General features: G+C 39.5%; 1 protein-coding gene across 6 annotated transcripts in view; it reads left to right on the top strand.

Moving 5' to 3' along the window:
* pald1a (phosphatase domain containing paladin 1a) overlaps positions 1-22929 on the top strand; it is a 59214-nt gene that overhangs the window by 18665 nt on the left and 17620 nt on the right. For all 6 annotated transcript variants that reach the window (XM_085284806.1, XM_085284803.1, XM_085284805.1 and 3 more), the window contains exon 18: positions 7204-7344. In XM_085284806.1, the coding sequence (XP_085140932.1) occupies positions 7204-7344 (141 nt within the window). The remainder of the gene's footprint in view (positions 1-7203; positions 7345-22929) is intronic.

Raw genomic sequence — 22929 nt, 5'->3', positions numbered from 1 at the left:
TTTAAAACCCTACGATGTACCATAACTACAGCTCACCCATGCATTGGTATATTAATGACTAACCATGTATTGTGGATGGATTATCTCAGTTGTTCTCCTGACTGAAGTTTGGTCCGTTTACAGCATCCTGCCATGCGATTGCATTTGTCCTTAACCATCAGGAAGCTTTTATCTTCCAGCTTCACTGTGTTTATATATCACACTAACATAGCTGTGTTGCTAGCGATCATGTAGCACATCATTATATACCAGCTACCCCAACTTCAGTAACCCTACAAAAAAGGTCACTGCTGTTTAGTTTTCTGTCTCTTTCAGAAATCCCTCAGTTAGATCATGGTATATCATGTTTAGGTGGAAACTAGTGAGCTAACTTCCTGCTAACTTCTAACTCCATGAACTTTAACAGTGGATGCCTGGATGTTAAACTTAATTCTTACACCTGGTAGAGCAGCTACACTGATCCAGCTGAAAGACGAAAGAATGAAATCAGTTTGTAACTCTCAGTGATGCGGCAGTGTTCATTTGACTTTGGGACCTGTAGCGGAGTTTGGACTGGTGTTCTGACAAACCATCCTATTTGGCAAACCGTCCTACCCGTAGAATAATTTTACGACGACGTCTGAAAAATCATCCTACTTCGGCAAACCGTCCTACCGATAGAATAATCATCCTACACGTAAAATTACCCGCTCCGAAGCAAAAAACCTTTGCTTATTTTAAACACTATTTAACTACAATACAAACAGTTAATACATACTCATTTTTTAATTTCAACTGTCATACTAAACCAGTAAAATCTGGAACACACTGCATTTAGCGTTTCGTGTATGCCAGCGTGTCCTCCAATTGGACATGAATAAAACTCATGAAAGATCCTCGTGGCATCGTCCTTGGTTTTTACTAGAGATACCACTTTTTTATGTCCAATACCGATACCGATTTCGTAAGTTTGCCGATACCGATATGAATTCGATATAGTGTATTTTATAATCAATAAAACTGTTTTTTTAAAAAATATATCTTGCTGCATTTTGTATAAGTTCATACTCAAGTTTTAAAAAACCAAACACTAAAGCTATTCTGTTATACCTTCATGCAAAAAATACTCTGCACCCAAAATATTTCATAGTTCAGGAATGCTGACCAATCTAATAAACTTAATGCTCTGATGATTCAGATGATTCAGATGATCTTCATGTTTCACTCACACCACATATCCAAACCAATATCATGGCCCAGCAGCTTGTACGGCTGTGGCTCCAGCAAACATCAGCTGATACTAGAAAGTAATATTAAATAAATTCTAGCAACAGCTTATCAAGCTTAAACGTGCTGCTGTTGTTCATTCACTGTTTTCCTCTTTCTGGTGGAAAGTGGGCGATAAAGAAACAAGAGAGACGGGACTTGCGACAGAAAAGCCGATAAGCTGATCATTGAACAGTTTCATGATTGAAGTAGCAACAGGAGAGGGAGGGGGAGAGAAGAAGAGAAGAAGAGGCAGCTGTGCAGCATAAAGGCAGAATAACTTCATCTTTGTGTCTAAGGTCATGAGCTGGGTTACGCCATGTTGCAAGTTTTGTGAAAGTGCTTTTGATTGATTGATTGATTGATTGATCATACTTTATTCATCTCGAGGGAAATTGGGTTAAGGCTGCCAGCTGTGCAAGCGCCATCTTACCCTTCCGACCATACATACAGTGGGGCAAAAAAGTATTTAGTCAGCCACCGATTGTGCAAGTTCCCCCACCTAAAATGATGACAGAGGTCAGTAATTTGCACCAGAGGTACACTTCAACTGTGAGAGACAGAATGTGAAAAAAAAAATCCATGAATCCACATGGTAGGATTTGTAAAGAATTTATTCGTAAATCAGGGTGGAAAATAAGTATTTGGTCAATAACAAAAATACAACTCAATACTTTGTAACATAACCTTTGTTGGCAATAACAGAGGTCAAACGTTTACTATAGGTCTTTACCAGGTTTGCACACACAGTAGCTGGTATTTTGGCCCATTCCTCCATGCAGATCTTCTCGAGAGCAGTGATGTTTTGGGGCTGTCGCCGAGCAACACGGACTTTCAACTCCCGCCACAGATTTTCTATGGGGTTGAGGTCTGGAGACTGGCTAGGCCACTCCAGGACTTTCAAATGCTTCTTACGGAGCCACTCCTTTGTTGCCCGGGCGGTGTGTTTTGGATCATTGTCATGTTGGAAGACCCAGCCTCGTTTCATCTTCAAAGTTCTCACTGATGGAAGGAGGTTTTGGCTCAAAATCTCACGATACATGGCCCCATTCATTCTGTCCTTAACACGGATCAGTCGTCCTGTCCCCTTGGCAGAAAAACAGCCCCATAGCATGATGTTTCCACCCCCATGCTTCACAGTAGGTATGGTGTTCTTGGGATGCAACTCAGTATTCTTCTTCCTCCAAACACGACGAGTTGGGTTTATACCAAAAAGTTCTACTTTGGTTTCATCTGACCACATGACATTCTCCCAATCCTCTGCTGTATCATCCATGTGCTCTCTGGCAAACTTCAGACGGGCCTGGACATGCACTGGCTTCAGCAGCGGAACACGTCTGGCACTGCGGGATTTGATTCCCTGCCGTTGTAGTGTGTTACTGATGGTGACCTTTGTTACTTTGGTCCCAGCTCTCTGCAGGTCATTCACCAGGTCCCCCCGTGTGGTTCTGGGATCTTTGCTCACCGTTCTCATCATCATTTTGACCCCACGGGATGAGATCTTGCGTGGAGCCCCAGATCGAGGGAGATTATCAGTGGTCTTGTATGTCTTCCATTTTCTGATGATTGCTCCCACAGTTGATTTTTTCACACCAAGCTGCTTGCCTATTGTAGATTCACTCTTCCCAGTCTGGTGCAGGTCTACAATACTTTTCCTGGTGTCCTTCGAAAGCTCTTTGGTCTTGGCCATGGCGGAGTTTGGAGTCTGACTGTTTGAGGCTGTGGACAGGTGTCTTTTATACAGATGATGAGTTCAAACAGGTGCCATTCATACAGGTAACGAGTGGGGGACAGAAAAGCTTCTTACAGAAGACGTTATAGGTCTGTGAGAGCCAGAGATTTTCCATGTTTGAGGTGACCAAATACTTATTTTCCACCCTAATTTACGAATAAATTCTTTACAAATCCTACCATGTGGATTCATGGATTTTTTTTTCACATTCTGTCTCTCACAGTTGAAGTGTACCTCTGGTGCAAATTACTGACCTCTGTCATCATTTTAAGTGGGGGAACTTGCACAATCGGTGGCTGACTAAATACTTTTTTGCCCCACTGTACATTACACAAACATCACATGGGGAAGACAGGTCAGAGGGGTATAACATGGAAAATGCACAACATGAGGAAAGATAAGGAGAAAAAAATAACTCCCTCCAGACTGAGCTCCAACAGGGAGATCAGTTTGAGAACAGAAAAAAACACCTCTGCACATAGCACATGAAAAAACTCCTAATACACCAAAGAAACACATGACAAGCAACAGGGATGGGTAAAGGGTGAGAGACAGCCAGTGTAGACAGTGCATCCGGGCCTGCAGCATTTTGTCATAGTTACATCACATTTTTTTTATTTCTCCCCGATATCCGATCCAGTAATTTAGGTCAGGATCGGGCTGATACTGATACTGTATATTGGATCGGTCCATCCCTAGTTTTTACTAATCTTCTGGTTCCAGAAAAGAGTTGTCCATCTTCATCAAAAATATTTACAAATGAATTTAACCAAATATATGAGTTGTTAGTATTAACAATAAATTTCTGACCATTTAGTCTGAATTTTGAGACATATTGTCCGAGGTTTTGCCTCTGAGCCTTGTCATAGCCGGAAGGTTAGGAGTCAGCAGAAATGAACGAGTAAATCTCTTCCCATTTCTTCTCAATATGTAAATAGACATTTTCTTTTGAGCTTCAATATGTGCAGCAAACAATGCACATAACCTATTAAATAACCACATTACCTAAATAGACTTAACATACCATACAGATATTAATGAATTAGAATTTAATAGTCTTATCACTCAGCAAGAATGCACTGCAAACTTGCTAACTTTGTCGGTAACATCAAATTTGTCCAAAAACTTGACAGCAGACTTAACCAAAGCTGCAAATTCGACAGTTTTGTGCAAAAAGCAGATAAGGATTTCACTTTAAAATGAACAAACACTCAAAATGGCTTAGAAAATCAACTATCCACGTCAATAAAGTGCTAATACTTACCTATTTTCCAAATATGAAAACGGAGTAGCGTTAAATCACAGCTGGTGTTCTGACAAATCATCCTACTTTGGCAAACCGTCCTACCAGTAGGATAATTTTACGCTGGCTTTTGACAAACTGAAACAGTGACTCTTTGTTTATCTATCTGCAGGATTATGCAAAAACTACTAGGCCAGATTTCATGAAAATTAATGGAGAAGTGGAGAAAAAGAGGCAAAATAAGATCCTAAAATATTGCATTTAAAGTTGCAGAATAAGCTCTTTAAGTGTTCCTTCTGTTTATTTTTTTTGTATTGCTTTTTATCCCCACTTTTGTTGTTTGCCTTGTGTAAAGCATTTTGTAACAATGTCTTGAAAAACTGCTATACATAAGGTATTATTCATAGGTCTTTATAGCAAGTGTGTAGGGCAAATGTTCCAAAACTGAATCCTATAAATTCCATTCCATCATTCAATAAAAAAGCACTCTACACATTCAGTTCAGCACCAAAGGACATGAAGAAAAGGTTAGCATTGGGTAATTACTTATAAATAAAATCTGGAAGGAATTGCATTCAGAAGATGAACCTGGTATCAAAATGATGATACAGAGGAGACATTTCATATGCCCTAACTTGCTTGGGCACCTTACTGATAAAACCCCATGAAAGTTTATCTAAAAAACAGCGTAACTGGTTGAGCCACCACTGGCAACAAGAACTGCTACAAGGTGTTTTTGATAATTGTCAATGAGCCTTTCACATTGCTGTGGAGGAATTTTAGCCCTCACTTCTTTGTAGAATTAATTTAATTCCACTTTGAAGGGTTTGCAAGCTTAAAAAGCCTGTTTAAGGTCATCAAATCATGTTCGGCTACATAACCCAGGTGCGCTTGAGCTTTAGGCCACAAAGTGATAGCCAGACTTTGTCCTTCAGGATTTTCTGGTAGGGAGCACATTTAATGGTTCCATCAATTACAGCGAGTTGTCCAGGTCCTGAAGCAGCAATGGAGCACCAGATGATCACACCACCACCATGTTTGACTGTTGGTGTGATGTTCTTTTTTATGAAAAGCTGTGTTCGTTTTATTCCCGATGTAATGATGTGACTCAAACGTTCCAAAAAGTTGAACATTTGTTGCAGTGGTTTTCTCATTGGAACTCTCTCATGGATGCTGTTTTTGGCCATTGTTGTTGAGCAAGTCTTAAGATGTTATTCTGGGTTCTTTTATGACCTCCTTGATGAGTCGTTGATGCGCTCTTGGAGTAGCTTTGGTAGGGCAGCTGTTCGTGGGAAGGTTCGCCACAATTCCAAATGCTGTCCAAGTGTGGATAATGACCTATCGTGGCTTTGTAACAGTTTCCAGGCTGATGTCATTGACTTCTCAGCTGTTCCCGCATGTCTTTAGATTGTGGCATGATGTGTTGCTTTGTGGGTTCGTTTAACCTACTCCACTTTATCAGACATCATCTGTATAAGTGATTTTTGGTTTCAACAGTTCTAGCTATAATCAGTTTTCCAAAAAAATATGATTGATCACAATTAATTAATGATTTAACAAGAGATGCAGTTCGTGTTTCACACGTTGCCAGGCAGGTTTAGTTAGCTTTCATCTTTAAAAAACATGAAATCGTCATTTAAATATTTCCATTTTTTATTTGCTCAGGTTATCTTTGTCTTATATTAAAATAAGTTCCATGATGAAACACGAAACATGTAATTGTGACAAAAACTGAGAAATCAGGAAGGGGTACAGCTGTTTTTTGCAGGACCGTGTGTGATAAGCCATTGCATTTATGAAATATTAAGATAACTCAAAAGACTTTCTTAATAGGAAGGTAGAATTAATTAAATTTTTTAAACAAAAAAAAAAAATCAACTAATTTTGAGGGATTTGATTGGAGCCACTATGGAGGCAGCCTTTAGTGATCCATCTAGACGCTAAAAAGCTATAATATTTTGTATCTTCACTATTTGAAGAGCCATTAGTTGAACCCAAACATAACTCCAAATGAATGAAACCTCTAACTCGGCAGCATCATTTCATCAGGTAAAAAGTGAGACTGTGTCAGTATTAGCTAAAAGGCTCGTCTGAATCAACATGAGCTCAATAATCATTTTAAGGTTTTTCATCTTTGCATATTTTATGTAACAGGAATTAACTTAGCGTGTTGACCTAAAAGGACAGACAAGCCTACTTTGCGTTAAGCAAACAAACCATCGACCTGTAGTTAATTAAAAGGCATGTTAGTTAATATGGGACTGATAACAGGTCACCTCTTTTTGTGGTGTAAACTGGCATTCTTTGTGTATTTCGCCAATGACTCTGAATAGGACAAAAAGTTTTCTCCCTATTTTTAACTTTGTATTCATCTTGATGTCATTGTTAGTATAAAAGTCACAGAGGGGCTACAAACAAAGTTTAGTAAGATGGCTTTTAGCTGACCTGCTACACAGCGCTGTAGTTTTACATCATCCAAACATGGTGATGGAAGCATTCCATATTTCCACTAGGTCAACACACAAATCAGCATGCTGACATACATTCACAGCAACGTTTCATTTAGGTCAGGACTGACAGGCCGTGCTCTAAAAACTAAGCTGTGTGTTGCAAAAAGAGCTGTTAGTTTTCTTGCTGCTTAAAATAACAAGAAGACTAAAAGCTAGTCATAGTATTCGTTTTAATGCTTTTTCATTGCAGTGATGCAAAGTGTTGAATTTCAAACACAAATGCAGAGTAAAAATAACGTATTAAAGCACCAATCCCAGTTTTATTTGAATGAGTTAAACAGCTTTCTACAATGTTGTTTAAAAAGAATCTAGTTGCAGTATCATGCTGATTCAATAAAAAAATAATTCTTATCCGTCTTAGGCGGGTGTGGATTTAGCCAGTCTGGTTAAATATTTCAGTCTTATCATAACTTCAATATCTGTGTTGGAAACGTACTCTAAAACAAGGCTTTTTTATTTTTTCTTCTCTCCAGATTGTAATGCAGCTGGTGCGTCTGCTCCCTGATGGCCACAGGATGAAGCGGGAGGTGGACATGGCCCTGGACACTGTCAGCGAGACCATGACTCCCATGCACTACCATCTGAGAGAGATCATCATCTGCACTTACAGACAGGTACGCCACATTACTCTGTCCTAAAGACACGGGGCATCCATTTTTAGTGAAATAGATCTGAAACATTTTTCTTTCTCTTAGGAGACTGAAACAAATCGGCAAAAATGTCGATTTGTGTGCTGTATTGATTGTCGGTGTAGTTTTGCACGTGGTCCATAGATGGCAGCACAAACTAGTTTTTATAGCTTCACCTTAAACCCGCAGAGATGAATGAGAAGGATCCACTGTGCAACTCGGTGAACTTCCTTTCAGGTCTTAATGGAATAGAGTGGGACCAGAAAAGGCAGGAAATGACAATATTATGAGCTCTTTATCTCTTGATGAAGAGTAATGGTCCACTTGGTGTAAGGTTGCATATCCTGTGGCTCTAATCTGCTTTCATTGCTACTTGCATTGAATGCCTTTCAAGAAAAAAAGACCCTTTAAAAACAAGAAATAAGGAGAAAAAAAAAACAATATGAAAGGTGTTCCATGCAAAATATAAAGAAGACAGAAGCAGTTTGTAAAAGGGGTTTCAGGGTCTGTCCTCATGCTGTGCTTTAGCTATTTGTAATGCAGTCAAATCATGGTGCCTTTGTGCACTGTCAGCTGTTCCCTTCATGCTGGTTGCACTCAGTGCTGTCTCCACATTTTCAATGGGCCTCGTTGTCCGATTAAATCTGTCTTTCACGTGTATTCTCTGCCTGCTTGTCACTCTGTGGTGTCAGGCTCCACGGAAAAAAAAAAAAGATTCCCTTCAGCTCACTTTATAATCGTTTGGATCAATGTAACTGTATATTTGGATTGAACTTAGTAAAAGTGCTCAATGTAATTTAATTTGCAGTTTAAATTTGTGAGGTAATAAAACTTGAGAATAAAAAAAAAACAGGAATAAAAACAATGCGTTCGGCATGTTTGTTAGCTTTCACGTATAAACACAGTTGGTTTGAAAACTCTACATCATAACTGTAGCTGCTGATCATGTGGGCACACTGCTAAAAAGATCTCCCTCGGGGCAAGAAACTGCAGTCATATTTCAAACAAGGTCCTGTGTTAGCCAAACGTATTCAGAAGAAAAAACAACTGAACAAATGGCTGCAGGATTTATAGCCCTGCATTGAATACTAATACATCCTGCAGAGTAGTGGGCAACGGGGTTTTTTGGAGCAGGTAAGGGTTTATTGAAATGAACCAAAGAGAAAAGACTTCAAAACTAACTAAGTGATAGTCAGAGCTACATAAAAGAGTAAAGAGTAAATGGTATTTGCATTTCATGCACACCACATACAATAATAGCCTTTTATGTTTTGTTATGCTTTGATTAGTGTACTGGTTTTAACTTTTCTGCAGGTAGTATCATACGGTATCATTGTCACAGGAGTAAATGATGGCCAGTCTGAAAAAAGAACCAGAATGTTGTTAATCAGATTTATCCTGTAGAGCTGCCACAGTGGACCTCAGATTGGCACTGTGTTCCTGTTCCAGCGTTTTTCCTTCTGCCTGAACCAGCAGGCCAGGTGATAAACAGTGCCAGATGTGGCTAAAACTGGCAGGCAGCAGCAGACTAAAGAGGGGGGAGAGAAGGGGGGGAGCCCCCATTCCCAAAACACACGCACACATACACTCTCTCTATCCTCACCTCCCCCTCTCTTAAAGCACCCTCCTCTCCTTTTGACAGTGGTTGGAAAATATGTCTTTGATAGAGAAAAACTATATTTACACTGGGACACAAACCATTCACCAGCTCACAGAGGGGCCTGGGAAGAGGGGTAAGGAAGGTGGGTGGAGGCTTTGGGGGGAGCAAAGGCTAAGGGGATGTCTCTTCTCAAAGGGCCTGCAAAACTGCTTCTGCTGACCAGACTTGACCCCAGGTTGCAGATGGATTCTGCAACATCAGGGTCAGCGCACTCCAGAAGTTTCCCCCTCACTTCCTCTGTCTTCTTCTTCTCTTCTTACTTATCTCGTCTCGTCTCCTGCAGCCGCTGTGGCCTTGATTTTTGTTGTCCAGCTTAGTTTTTATTAGAAAATTACCTCTGGCAATTTGTGTACACTGGAGTACACTTCAGTCTTATTTGGATTTAGTGGGGCTTTTTTTTAACAATTTGTTTATCACTAAAGAATTATTAATTTATATAGTCAGGATATAATTTCTGTCCACCCTCTGGCTCTGTTTGTTTGTTTGCCTATTGTGGGCTGCATCGTGGTTATGCGCCTTATCTCCGAACCCCATTTCTGCCAACGGTTATATGTCTCAAGTTCATCAGTTAGCTCTTCAATTCCATGCTTTACCTTTCAGACCCAAGACTGCAGGTTGCATAACTTTGTCTGATTTATAGGTCCAAGCAGCTTAAAAGAGTGACTTCACAGAAAATGTTATCACCGAGGATCACTAAACTCCATCCACTCCATCGAGATGGTATTAAAGGGAAAGAGGAGTGAGTGGCAGAATTGGAGATTGTCCAAAAACCCAACCCCTAATCCATATTGATTTTTTTTTCCCACACAGGTGGTGAGAAAACAGAGATGCACAGAACTAGACTGAATGAGTGGCAAATCAGGCTCCTTTTGTGTGTTCAAAGAAAGGCCCTCACGGTTTGGACGGGGCAATGGAAAAATATTTCTAGGGAGAGGAGATTGCTGTGAGGATTTTTTTTTGAGGTAAGGTAGTGAATGTCTTTAGGAAAGAAGAAGGGGGAGTAACTGGCTAAATACTCCAAATTCACAGAGGTTGAAGGGACCACCGCAGGCACTGACAGGAGGATTAATTTTTACTAAGAGCACAGGATTAGTAAGAAAGAAAGTGAAATAACTAGTGAGCTGAGGAATCCTGCTGTAAGGTTAAAGCAAAGATTCTTTGCTTTGGAGTTAATATTGTGCAAGTTTGAACTTCAACGTCACCTATCTCTTATACTCTTTTGGCTCAAGGGTACCACTTGACAAAAGTGGGGAGCCCACCAGAGTGAGATGCTTAAAGAACTGAGAAGAAGCTTCTATTTAGATCCAGCGCGAGGTGGGAGGTCCGGAGGTTGTTTTTATTGATAACTTCCAGCCTGATTAATGACATATATTATTCAGCAGCGACTGTCCACAAAATTACAGATGTGGTGACCTTATTGTGCAGACACTTATTACACAGAGTTGAGATATAGCTGTGTAAATGTGTGGAGATACACACTGAGGGAAATAACGCATGTTTGGGGAGTTTCTGAAGTTGTTTGATGAGTTATGTGCGATTGCTGTCCTTCACTTGCTATTTAGAAGCTGATTTATTTTTAAAGGATTTCCCATGGTTGTAAATAACTGCGCATTACAATCCCTTATATGTTTAAAGTGTTTATTAAAGTCTAGCTAGCAGCTAGGCCTGCATTCATCACTGATTTTAATATAACCTCATATGTTACAGCCACTAGGGATTTATGATTGTCGTTTATAAACTGAAGAGAGTAGACTGATTTTCACGTATCCTTGCGAGTGGCAGCAAAGAGTTGGCTCAGTGATGACTTTAATGATCTTCTTGTACGTGTCTCACTCCCTTTCAGCAGACTACACTCCCTTTGAATGATGATTCTGAGGTATTTATAGCCATACATACTATGGTGGGTAGAGTATATGCAGGTTTTTGTTCGCACCATGTGCCGTGCCAGGTGACTTCACTGATTAGTATAGAGGAAAAAGTAATGAGTACAATCACCTGCTGCAGTGCGTCATCGAGGGGAAAAAAAGCAAACAGATAAGTATTTCCAGTGAAGGATTCAGCCACCTGAATTATATTCTCAGACTTTTTATAGCTCTTATATTATTCTTATATAACTTTTGCGGCTTACTTGGATTTGTTCAAAGTTTAATTACATCTTTACTTTGTACTATACTGCCCTGCTGTGTTTTGTAGACCTCTTATTTGAATCCAAAGCCAGCAGGTTTTCCGGCATACTTGATTGTAAATGTTATTTGCAACTGGATAAGACTCTGTAATCACAGTTTCTGAACTGTGCACTTTCAGTTTTTTGCCATTTTGATAAGTTAGTCATAAAGCCTTCATATTCTTTCAACTGCCAGCATCTGACTATAGAGTCTGTCTAATGTCCTTTTAAAGCCACGAGAGCACATGGGAGCTAATTATAAAGAGGATGTACAGTGAGTTAGGATTATTTGTTCTACCTCTACTCATGCACCACCTTTATCTGAACCAAAACTTGTGCTGCTGATAGTGACGGTGTTTCTGAGGCAGACTTACTCTTTCTTACTCATGAGAAGCATGAACTTGGAATAGTTTCCCAGATTCTCCCAACAGTGTCCAGAGTTCATGTGGGAAAACAGCTCATATGACCTCCCATTAGATCAGCCCACCTACCTGAAATGCAGTTCGCAAGGATTATTGAATTGCATTAGGCTGATATCAATTGTCTTGATAAATATCAAGTATTCAGCGCAATGAAAGCGCACTGTAATATGACCATAACGTTGAAACAAAGAGCTTCTTAAAAGAAAAACATTTGTGAAAGGGTTTGTTGCCAGTCTTTGCATACACTTAAAGACACACAACCATTTACACTCACACCTGTAGCCAATTCAGAGTTACCAATTAACCTAACCCCACTAACTGCATGTTTTTGGACTGTGGGAGGAAGCCAGAGTACCTAGAGTTTTCTGGCCTGATGGTGGAATTAAACTCAGGACCTTCTTGCTATGAGATAACATTGCTAACCGCCACACCACTGTGCTGCCTTATATTAGATAACATTCCCTAAATTAACTACCACATTGGATATTACATCTATTAGGAGTAAACTGGCAGTATGTAAGATGATGCACAACATTATAGTGACTTTTTTTGTTTTTCCCACCTGTTGTTTGCATTTTGAAATTCAATATTGTATCATTATTTTGTTCTCCGATCCCTGAGCAAAATATATATCTCTTTGTATCGCCAGATGTTTTATATTTTTTCTCGTCAGCCACCTGTTTGCTTCAACTGCCATTTCACGCTGGCCAGGTAGTGTTAAGCTGTGTCGTGGGAACTGTGTGAGATGTGAAAGCAGGCAGCTCACCGTGGTATTTACATGAACCAGCACAGCTTCTGTTTTTTTGCCGGCTAACAAAAACATACGGCCGAGGGAAAGCTGCAAACAGCTGCTGGGATCGCCATAAGGGAGTTATTTCATTTTGTTACTAACTTACTGTAGCATTAAAAACTGATAAGCTAATTAGTTTCGTTGGCATACCTTATAAACACATCTTGCTATCACAGCCCAGCTTTTAACATAGTCTTTCTCTTACAAATAAAAAACTGCTCAAGCAATAAATTGCCTTGTTGCTCAGTTAAATGCCTTCTACAGTTTTACTGCGACAGGTTTGTTTAATCGCATAAGATCAATATTCCATGGGGGCTAGCCTGTTGTTGTAAATGTAAGATAGATACGGCTCTGTACTCAACATTCATACTTTAGTTTGCTAACTTTACTGTATAATAAAGGTGGTGTTAGCGTTATTTATTTTTCCTTTCTTATCTTGCAACCTCGACCAAACACTGCATCTTATCTTGTGTCTGCTCATTTCACTTACTCTAATAGAGATTATGCTCTGCCTGAATTTACATGCTGATCAGTAACGATTATTACTGTTCAGCATGCTTTCACCCTGAATAACTGAACTACCCTCGTCTGCCCTTTGCCCCGACTGTCCCTCCAGTCTCCCTCTTAATCGGGGACAGTGCATCAGACCTGGGCACCGCACAGATGGGTTACATCCCCTCACACACTAAACCTGTCGATGCCTCAGGCCAAAAGACCAGGAATAACTGCCTCCGAAGCCATGCAAGCGTGCTTAAGCATGCTCCCAGTAGCTGTGGTCATGGTCTGTGTGAGTTCCAGCTCAGTCCCAAATCATTTCATCAGGAAAAAGTCCACCTTTCTGGCATTTGCGCCATCTAGCTACTGGCACTGAACAAACTGGGAACGCAATTTCACTGCTGAAGTGACTTAAATGCCAACCATGTGGATTATGCAAGAAGTCGTTACTGGGTCGAGTTGCTCCGGGAATCAAACTTTGAGAATGCCCCACTGGGGAAGCCATGTTTCATACGTGAAGACAGTTGTGCAGCAAATGAATGCAATGTCAACAATTGCATACCTTCTCCCACAGAGCCGTCACAATCTTCATAGTAAAAAGCATTTTATACATGCTGGCAATTGAACTCAGATGCATTTCCTAAGGTATGGACATAAAATACGTTTAAGGCATATAATTTAAAAAGGTTTGTTTAGTATGCTGGCCAGCTACACCCGGCTGCTCTGATCTCATAATGGCTCTTTGTTCCTGTAGCAGTCGTACATAAAAGTAAGTTTAAGTAGTGCTGCTGCAGACATCCTGTGGTTGCAGTGTAATAGTCAGATTTGCTTAAAAAGGTTCCAAAGTGAGTGAATTACCTGTGTGCCAGCCATAATAATAGCCAATAAAAGTTACTCCTGTGCTTCCTTTTTTGACTTCTTTACAATAGCATACAATGGTTCATAGTTAATTGTATTCTAGCATTGTAGTGTCCAATGAAAGTGAACAATCAGCATGAGTTGTAAACGATGCGTATCATTCAAATGTTAATTCCTGCTCCTGATTTTTTCAGCATTCAGCGATAGGATATTAACCCCACTGGTGAACTATAAACATTACACCGCAGTAGTAAAATTTGCTTCTAATAAGGTTGTAACCTTGCACGAAGAACAAAAAAAGAAGCCCGACAAATACAGATTATGAGTCTTTGCAACAGTTATGTACTCATATTGGGCTTTGCAGTATTGCCAGCTTTTAGGGTTGTCAGAGAAAGTCTTAATAAAAGCAGGAGTTATACTGGATCATCATTTCAAGAGGAAGAGAAAAATATAAATAGACAGAACAAGCAACTAATAGCTACGCGGCATACATTTCATTTCCTTTAAAAAAGGTTGTGATGGCAATATCATAATATTTACTTGGTTGTCCTATTAAGGAGCTTAGTGTAAGTGCAGTCCTCATGAATTCTTTTCCATCAACGTTGAGGAATAGTGAGAAGAAAAAGACATGGGAGGTCACTATTTGGACTGCAACCTGTCAGTCGCGTCTCTCAGACATGTTGAGGGGAAAATATGTGGTTGTTCCTTGTTTAACTGAAATAAATATGACCTTCCTGAAAAACAGGACACTGTCACAGATTATGGCTTCTGATCTGTGTCCTTCTGTGCATCTTAAGGGTGCTCAGGCCCAAAGAAAGTGGCTGTTTTCACATTTTAAATAGTAATATGAGGTTTTAATCCCTCTGCAGTGTGGTTAGCAAACAACGTGGTCTTTAAAGCAGCTTTGTGGCTCCCTAACAAGGAGAAAAAAAACCCCCCTCAAACATCAATTACATCAAAATGCTTTCTGTTGCTGACTAACATCAATGTAGAAGGTCATTAGTAACTACAAATTTGATTAAAAGAACTCCAATTAGTTTGAAAATATTGAATGTCTGTTTAGCTAGCTCAACAACATAGCATCTTAATGCCTCACTATTGGGTTTGCGTGCATAAGATATTGGGTAGCTCAGTAAATGATCAGTGTGGGAGTCACCACTTGTGTTGCCAGGCATGTGCACGTACAGAATGTACCATAATGGGTGTGGTTATTGTGGGCAGATATTCCAGTCTCTGAGTAGGCCCTGCTGATGAGCCCTGTCTCCTCCTGTGGCTTCTATAATCTCTGCTCCCCAGACGAATCATGTATTTCTGCTTGCTCTATTGTCAAAAAGATTGACCTTGCTTAATCAAAAGCCTGTTTATTTTGCATTCTTTTCTTTAGTTCTCCATCATATTAATTCTGTTTTAAGGTGTAATTTGGGGTTAAATTCCTTTTGATTGTTAACTATAACTGTTATAGGTTCAGTGTAAATGTCAAGTAAAATAAAATCTGTATTGTGATACAATTAAAAATCCTCATGGATTGTTAAAGGCTAAATGGAAAGACTGAATACCGATATATATGTACTGTACAATATGTGGCTTGAAACTGCTTTTAACTTCTGAGTGACTGGGAAAAAAGGAGGATTAGAATCTGTAGAAACCATTAACATAAAGGCACCTTCGTCTCCTCCTCTCTCTGGCTGCGGCATGGGTTCTTTTCTGTTTTAAAAAGGAGTTTTTCATATTATGTTGATCCAGTCCTGAGACTGGAGGCCGAATGATGTATAGCTTTGATTGTTTTGCCATGGCCAAACTGGCAGAGGCTTTCTGGATGGATGCTCAGGTGTTCATAAAAAAGTGCAAGTTAAAAAAAGGTTCTGAGGCTCAAGCAGCCTAAAGGAATATAAAAGAAATGCATTCATATACTTCTCTCATTTTTACATCTACTGGAGGATGAATAAGCGTGGTTTTGAAAAAAATATACCCACTGACCACTTTGTTAAGTACACCTTTTCAGCTGATTGCTAATGCTGAATTTTTAATCAGCCAATCACAAGGCAGTAAATCAAAGCATTTAGGTATGTACACATAGTTATGACAACCTTTTGAAGTTCAAATGCTACATTAGAATTAAGGTCATTTAGTTGATTTTGAACGTGAGATGTTTTTTTATGCTAGATAGACTTGCCTGATCTGCTGGGATTTTCCCTCAGAAACCATCTCTAAGGTTTACAGACAATAATCCGAAAATATGAGAAAACATCCAGTGACCAGCCAATAATGTCGTGCTGATACTTGAGGTCAGAGGAGAGTGGCCACACTGCTTTGAGTTAATAATAAGGTAACAATAGCTCAAATAAGCAATGTATAACAACCCAGGTCTGCAGAAAAGCATCCCTAAATGCACAAGGTTATATGAAAGATATCATAAAAACTAAACCAACCAATAGGCTTAGAGCAGATCAAAGAGTTAAGTAGTTACAATGTTACAACTCAGATATCTTATAGGACATATTAATTGTTATTCTAATTAGATCAAGGTCTAACATACCAACCTGCCTTACTCATTGTAGCCTTGTGAGCATTATAACTAACATATTAGATGTAAAAACATGCTTTGTGCTCATGTTTGACTATGAACCAACCTCTAGTGAATTCTAGATGGTGGCATCTGAGAAAAGGCAAGAGCAATAGATCTTACTGGGGATGACTTTCTAATGCAGTCTCTTTTGTGTGTATGTGTGCTTATCTACACAGACACACACGCCACATTTGTTTGTGTGTATAAACAAAGAGCCTAGTTTAGTGCAGCCCTGATTGTTAGAGGACATGGTTTGGATACCCACAACATTGTGTAAATCCTGGAAAGCTGGAGCTTTGTTGCGTGTCCTCATATTGTTTCCTATGTATTTCCTGGCTCTACTTCTACTATAAAAAAAGAACATAAGACTTCTTTGTCTTAATTTCTGTTAGCATACATTTTCAGTAAGCTGTGCCAACAACTTTCAAGTTATCTTTTAAAACATTCACCTGGATGGAAAGCAGTTTTGTTAAATTGCTGTCCACCTCTGGTTTAAAATCAGCATGTGCAGCCTGCTTGACTTTGAGATGTCTGTGCATTGAGTTGAGAAGCCGTGTGTAGGCTGCCTGTCCACTTGGACAAGTTGGAGTTTGGCTTAGGATTTGAGTGGGAGGTTTTTCTTGTAGAATCTGATGAATGGCTGTTTGTGCAAACTTGTGTGGTGAGGGCCAATATGGATTGGCCTTTTTACCCCTGCAACCCCATCAGCTGGTAATTGGCACCATATGTCAGACAGGCAGACCATAATATGCACTTCTCAGCTTGGTCCTTACCCATATGAGTCAAGAGACAGGTCAACCTTCAGCACTGGACTCCCAAACTAGATAAGTCATGCTTTATTAAAAGTTAAAAAATACCAGTGTACATATTTTGTTTTGCTTGTTTTCTGCTGAAAATGGTCAAAACCCACAAATTTAAATGTTTCACTCGTCACAAACCAGCCTTACCATCACGACTTGTAAGCAGCTGTAACCTAGAAACAAAACCCCTAAAATATATTAGGTGTTTTTATTACTGTTTGTATGATATTGAACAACTTCAATGTGTGAAGTCATTTGCCTTTAACATGCTCCGCTGGTAGAATGGCCGCTAGTAAGACTAGATTAGTTGGTCACGCTTCAAGAACTATGGATGATGAAGCATCCTAGCTACAGTCCCACAGAGGCCGATGGCTCAGTCGTCTTGGTGTGTTCAGGCCAGTAAATGGACGTTTGAAGACAACTATCAGGACGACATATCCAATAATTGCTTTTCTAATCCTCTAGTAAAAGGGAAAAATCATTTTCAAACTGCTTGATGTTTTTGTCAGGGTTAAGAGACTGTATGGCACGCTGGCCTGTGATGTGTCAGTACTGTCAGTGAGTTTTTGCCTGAGAGATTCATGGCAAGAGATGGACAGAAATTCTATCACCCTGAAAAACCCTGGCGGGCAAAATGTTAGTGGTTTGATAAATGAATAACACTAGCTACACAGTAATTGACTTGCCTGTCAGCCTGTGTTTGTGTGTAGGTGTGACTGGATGTGCACATTATCACTGTGATTTTAGTCTTTAAGCAAGCACAGATCCAATCATTGCTGCCTCGTGTTGTGTTTAGATTTTCAGATTGACAATTTGACCCTTCGTCGGGAACGTGGGATTGCTCAACATCTGGAACACTTTTATACCAAACCTTATGAGGCACAGTATTTCTATTTACACAACACATAGGCACAGGTCTGGCAGCATATTTCACATGTTGGTGGTGTAACTACAGCTGCAGGCTATGACGCTTATACAGGGATTATCGTGAACCTTTGTCTGAGCCTCGTCTGATGTGTTAGAATTGAAAACAGAGACAGAAAAAACGTGTCTGCTGTTGTATTAAATCACTCACAATCACATATCAGTGCACGTTTCACTTCAGACAATGCAAAAAGAAATTGCTGCATAGAGCTGAAGCTGCCTACAGCACGCACCATCTTTCTAAAGCATAAAGCTAATAAGAGAGACAAAGAATAAAACGCTGAAATCACAAATGCTGTAAAACACAGGGATTCCTTTTATGAACTGCTTAATGCTCCTTTAAAATTCAACACATTGTTAAATTGATTGATGTGCCACTTAAAGAAGAAATGTAAGACATCTGACTCAAAAATGTTAAGCAGGTGTGGTTACAGTGCATTTGCATCCACTTCAAATGTTTAATTAAGAAGCAGAGTGTGCGTCAGATTACCTGAGAAGTTTGGAGTTGTTTTGCTGAGACTTTGTGCGTGCACAGTGGTGGAGTGGCCTCATAGTGAGAAGGTTCTTTTATGGCGTATGCTCGCTTCTTGAGCCCAGGTTTCTTCCCACAGTTCAAAGACACACTGGTTAGGTAAATTGGTGATTCTGAATTGCTTGTAGGAGTGGATGTGAGAGTGTGAGGTTGTCTGTCTCGCTGTAGTAGCCCTTGTTAACCCTGTGATAGACTGCTGACCCATCCAGGGTGAATGACTTACTGAATAGTGGTTTGCAGTAGATGTTTTGATAAATATTGTGGCTATGTTTGAGTCATTTTTTTAATATACTGTGCCCACATCTTGCCACGTACAGCATCTCCATCCTGAATAGTGTATTCCCATCTGCTTCTCTTTTGGATTTTAATTACAGGTCTTATTATTTTTTCTTGTGGTGTTGGTAATTATTATTTGACATTTTTTGTCCTCTGGTATAGATTTTAAGTTTTGGGTGCTATTACAATTATTAAAAGTGTTGAGGAAATTTCCTATTATATTACACTTTTCTTTGATATACTTAAACTTTCTGCAGAGTAACACAAAACTGCAGCCCTCATTTCTTTATATTTTGCTAGAGTAATAGGAGCCGGGTGCAGTGATTTACTGAAATATGTGCAAACACACATGGAAATAAAGCATATAAGACAAAAACAGAATTTGTATAATTTGAATAACCTTGAAAGTCAAAATTACAACTAAAGAAATGGAAAGAAAAGTGTTTTTCTGACAGGCTCTACTAACAGCCTGACGATAACATTTAAAATTGGTTGTTTGGCGTGTTGTCTGTTATCACAACACTGGTTCATCCGTTGAGTTCGGTGCCCTTTTTATGCTTGAATGACTCATAGATCAGTGTTATGTGGTTCATAGTGTTATGCGTTTTTTGTTGTTGTTTTTTTTCAGGTATGTTTTGGTGACAGTGGATTTGGGTATGCATATAGTGTGTTTCACATGCTGTACATGCATCTAACATGACATAACCCAATAAATTCTTATTATCTGGGATACTAGTGCTGAGAAGACCTAGATAAGGCACTTCCAGTCAGGCAGTTAACTGTGTGTCTCCCTTGTGAGTGTTTGTGCAGTAATAACATTTTTTAAACGCTTTCCCACTTTCACATTGTCCTCGCTCAGAAGTCAGCCAACCAGCATTCCTGGACTCTCTCAACAATGGTATGTGTTTGGCCAGTCTCCCTTCTCATTCAGGGCTGAGGATCACTCAGGACATTCATTATTGCACCTCAGCAGCTGGTTGAATTATAGCTTTAACCTCTGATAGTCCAAATGGGCTGACCAGTCACCCCCTTTGTTCTTAAAAACCAGAGATTTTGATGCAATTCTCAGTTACACCCCTTTTTTCTAATGCCATCAACTCAGGAGAAATCTTTCTACTTAACGTGCAATAGCTGGAGAATTTTAAGAAACCTGACTACCTTCTTCTCAACAAAGCGAGCAAGAAGTAGTTCTTAGATTAAAAAAAGAAAAATGCTGAGCAAAGAGTAAAGAATTGTCCCAGTAGCTAAAAATGTTATATACGCAAATCTAAAACCTTCAAGACTGACTTGTTTCCACAAAAAAGCTCTCTTTCTTTACCACAACCTTTCCAACATTGTCTTCTGATGGAATTTCTGATTGTGCTCAAGAGGCCGTTGAACCGCACACATGGCACTGCTGATGCAGACAGACAGATGGCAGCCAGCAAATTAGAGCTCAGGAGATTGTTGAGGTGTGAATTATGTAATCCTTGCAAACTGAGCTTGTGTGTGTAAGTGTGTGTGTTTGCATGTGTGAGTGAGGGAGAGAGACACAGAGAGAGAGAGTCAGTTGCAGTGGTAGGTGCCAGGCTTTGGCATTGTAGTTTTTCAGGCTAAGAAAGGAAATGCTGAAAGCCCCATGGGGGTGCAGGGTGCACAGGGTAATCAGGTTCACATGCGTTCACCTGCCCTCTGGCTGTAGTCAGTGTTAACTTAGGAATATTGAAAAAAACTAGGTGTGCATATTCTTCGTCTTTCTTCCCCTTCCTTTGGGGGAATTGATAAACAGACAGCACATCCATTGTTTGCCTAGGTCTGGTTTCTCCACCACTCTGCTGCAGATGCTTGGAAAACCGGGATCCAACCACAGCTGTTTGGGAATGGACAGGAAACCCCTTTCACCCCCCTTTCTGTCTGCGGCGTCATTTAGCTCTGGAATGATTGCATTATGGTGTGCACATTTCAAATTACCCAAAGTTTTAGCCCACCTACTCATATTCTCTGTACAGCTCCCTAAATGCCTTTGTTGCACACCAGGAACAGATAACCTTTTAATTCAGCTTCATTCATCAAAAACAAAGACCACTGCGAAAAAGCATCATTAAACCATACTGCACTTCTCCAAGCACTTACTTTCTCTTAACCCCCACTGACATGGTATTCAATCCAGTATGTGCCTGGATGGCAGACCTTGTCACTTTGTTTTCTGGCAGTGCTAAAGGCTTCTAAGTAATCAGAAGGAAGAAGCCAAAAAGGGAAAGCACCTTAACACTGTCTCGGCACTCTGATGAAAGCCTTTCAGCATTCACCCAGCCTATAATTGAAAAAACAACTCAAATAATAAACTTTGAAAGAGATTGCATGTAATAGCTCAAAATCTGCTACAGAGGTCTGCCTTTGTTTGGTGTCTTTGTTTTATGTCTATCTTTAACTCCAATATTTTGTATTTTAATTTGTTCAATAATTACTGCAGGGTTTTTAGAGGATTAGTCAGAAACATAATAAACCAATTTTTTTTTTTCAAAAGAAGAATTTAATTAATACATTCATTTTTATACATTTTATGTCCAACGTTTGCCTGGCTTTCCCTCCTCGAGACAGTGAATTGGATTTGTGAAAATACTGTTTTCTTGTCTCTTGAATAACAACAGGGGAGCATCATATACTTTAGATGATTGCTAAGTACTCTAGTGTACTCTATGAAAGTAATTATCACAAGAATAGCCATGTAACTATTGTAGTTATTTAAAAAGAGTGGAGGTGAAGAGTTGGATAAAACACAGGGGTAAACAGCTATTGTGAAAATTAGGTTGTACCTGTTGATAATTGCATGTTTTGAGCAGTTTCGCCTGATGACTTACCAACTGCCAACTGGTAATGGGTTTCTTCAGCAGATAAAAGGGAAGAAAAAATGGAAAAACATCATTGGGTATTGTATCTGTTGAGAAAGTATATCACACACAGCATGAAGCTGTCTAGGCACAAGTAATTTATGTGTCACCCAAATTGTTTAATTGCAAGGTATTTGAAGGCTATTTAAGATTGAATTTTTGGGTGTTTGGTCTGTTTCATTGTATATGATGTCACGAATGAGCAGGATAGATGCATTTCATCACAATTTAACTTCAAGAAGTTTATATTTTTTCTATATGCATATACGGTTTATATGAATTACAATACTGCATGTTAACACAAAATCAAATGAGTCAACTCACCTCAGTGTTTTTGGTGCTGCTTTTAGCCTTCTTAGCTTGAATCTGCTGCCATTAAAATCTTACTGACAAACAGACAAAGTGAATGACCCAAACCAGAAGTAAACAGAGAGTAGGTATTTTAATTTAACACAGTCCTGTGAAAAACTCAAAACACTATTACTGCTTCCATAGGAATTAAGACAGTAAGTAAGTAGCAGCCAGGTGCTTGCTAATCAAATGCACTTGAGGAAGCAGAACCCAGCACAGTACTTCTTTGGTTTGTATTGGAACAAACCACAAGATTTCTGCAAAAATGTCCTTTGAACGGATGAGACCAAAGTGGAGGTGTTTAGCTCAGCACCATGTTTGGTGAAAACCAAACACAGCATATCAGCACAATTAGCTCATACCAAACGTCAAGCGTAGTGATGGAGGGTTGATTTTGTGCTTGTTTTGTAGCCACAAGATTCGGGCAGCTTGTAGTCATTGAGTACTCTTCTGTATACCAAAATATTCTTGAGTCAACTGTGAGGCCATTTGTCCGATGGGAACTTGGATGTAACTGAGTCATACAACAGTACAGTGATCCCAAGCACAGCAGCAATTCTCTAGAAGAATGGCTGAAGAAAACAACCCCCTCCACAACTAATAGTGCAAACCCTAGTTAGTTAATCTGTACTGTGTCCTGACATTTGTATCCCACTGAAGTTTTTTATACTGCAGGAGAGGGTTAAATGTGCATCGTTCAACACGACTATTATAATTTTTGACAGCTGGTTCTTTGTTTACCAAGCAGATAGCTGAAATCCGCGAATGCTTGAGACCCCCTCTGAAAACGCTTATAAATGCCTATTCTAACAGTTCAAAACCAAATATATCTTAAACTATCATTCTAAACACTTAAATATAA

This window comes from Mchenga conophoros, linkage group LG8 (genome assembly GCF_057382185.1).
Source record: "Mchenga conophoros isolate Kocher_MC1m ecotype Shallow Benthic linkage group LG8, M_conophoros_male_GT1.1, whole genome shotgun sequence".
NCBI classification, from domain to species: domain Eukaryota; kingdom Metazoa; phylum Chordata; class Actinopteri; order Cichliformes; family Cichlidae; genus Mchenga; species Mchenga conophoros.
Note: the sequence above shows the minus strand (reverse complement) of the source record. Positions and strands in the feature narration are given on the sequence as shown.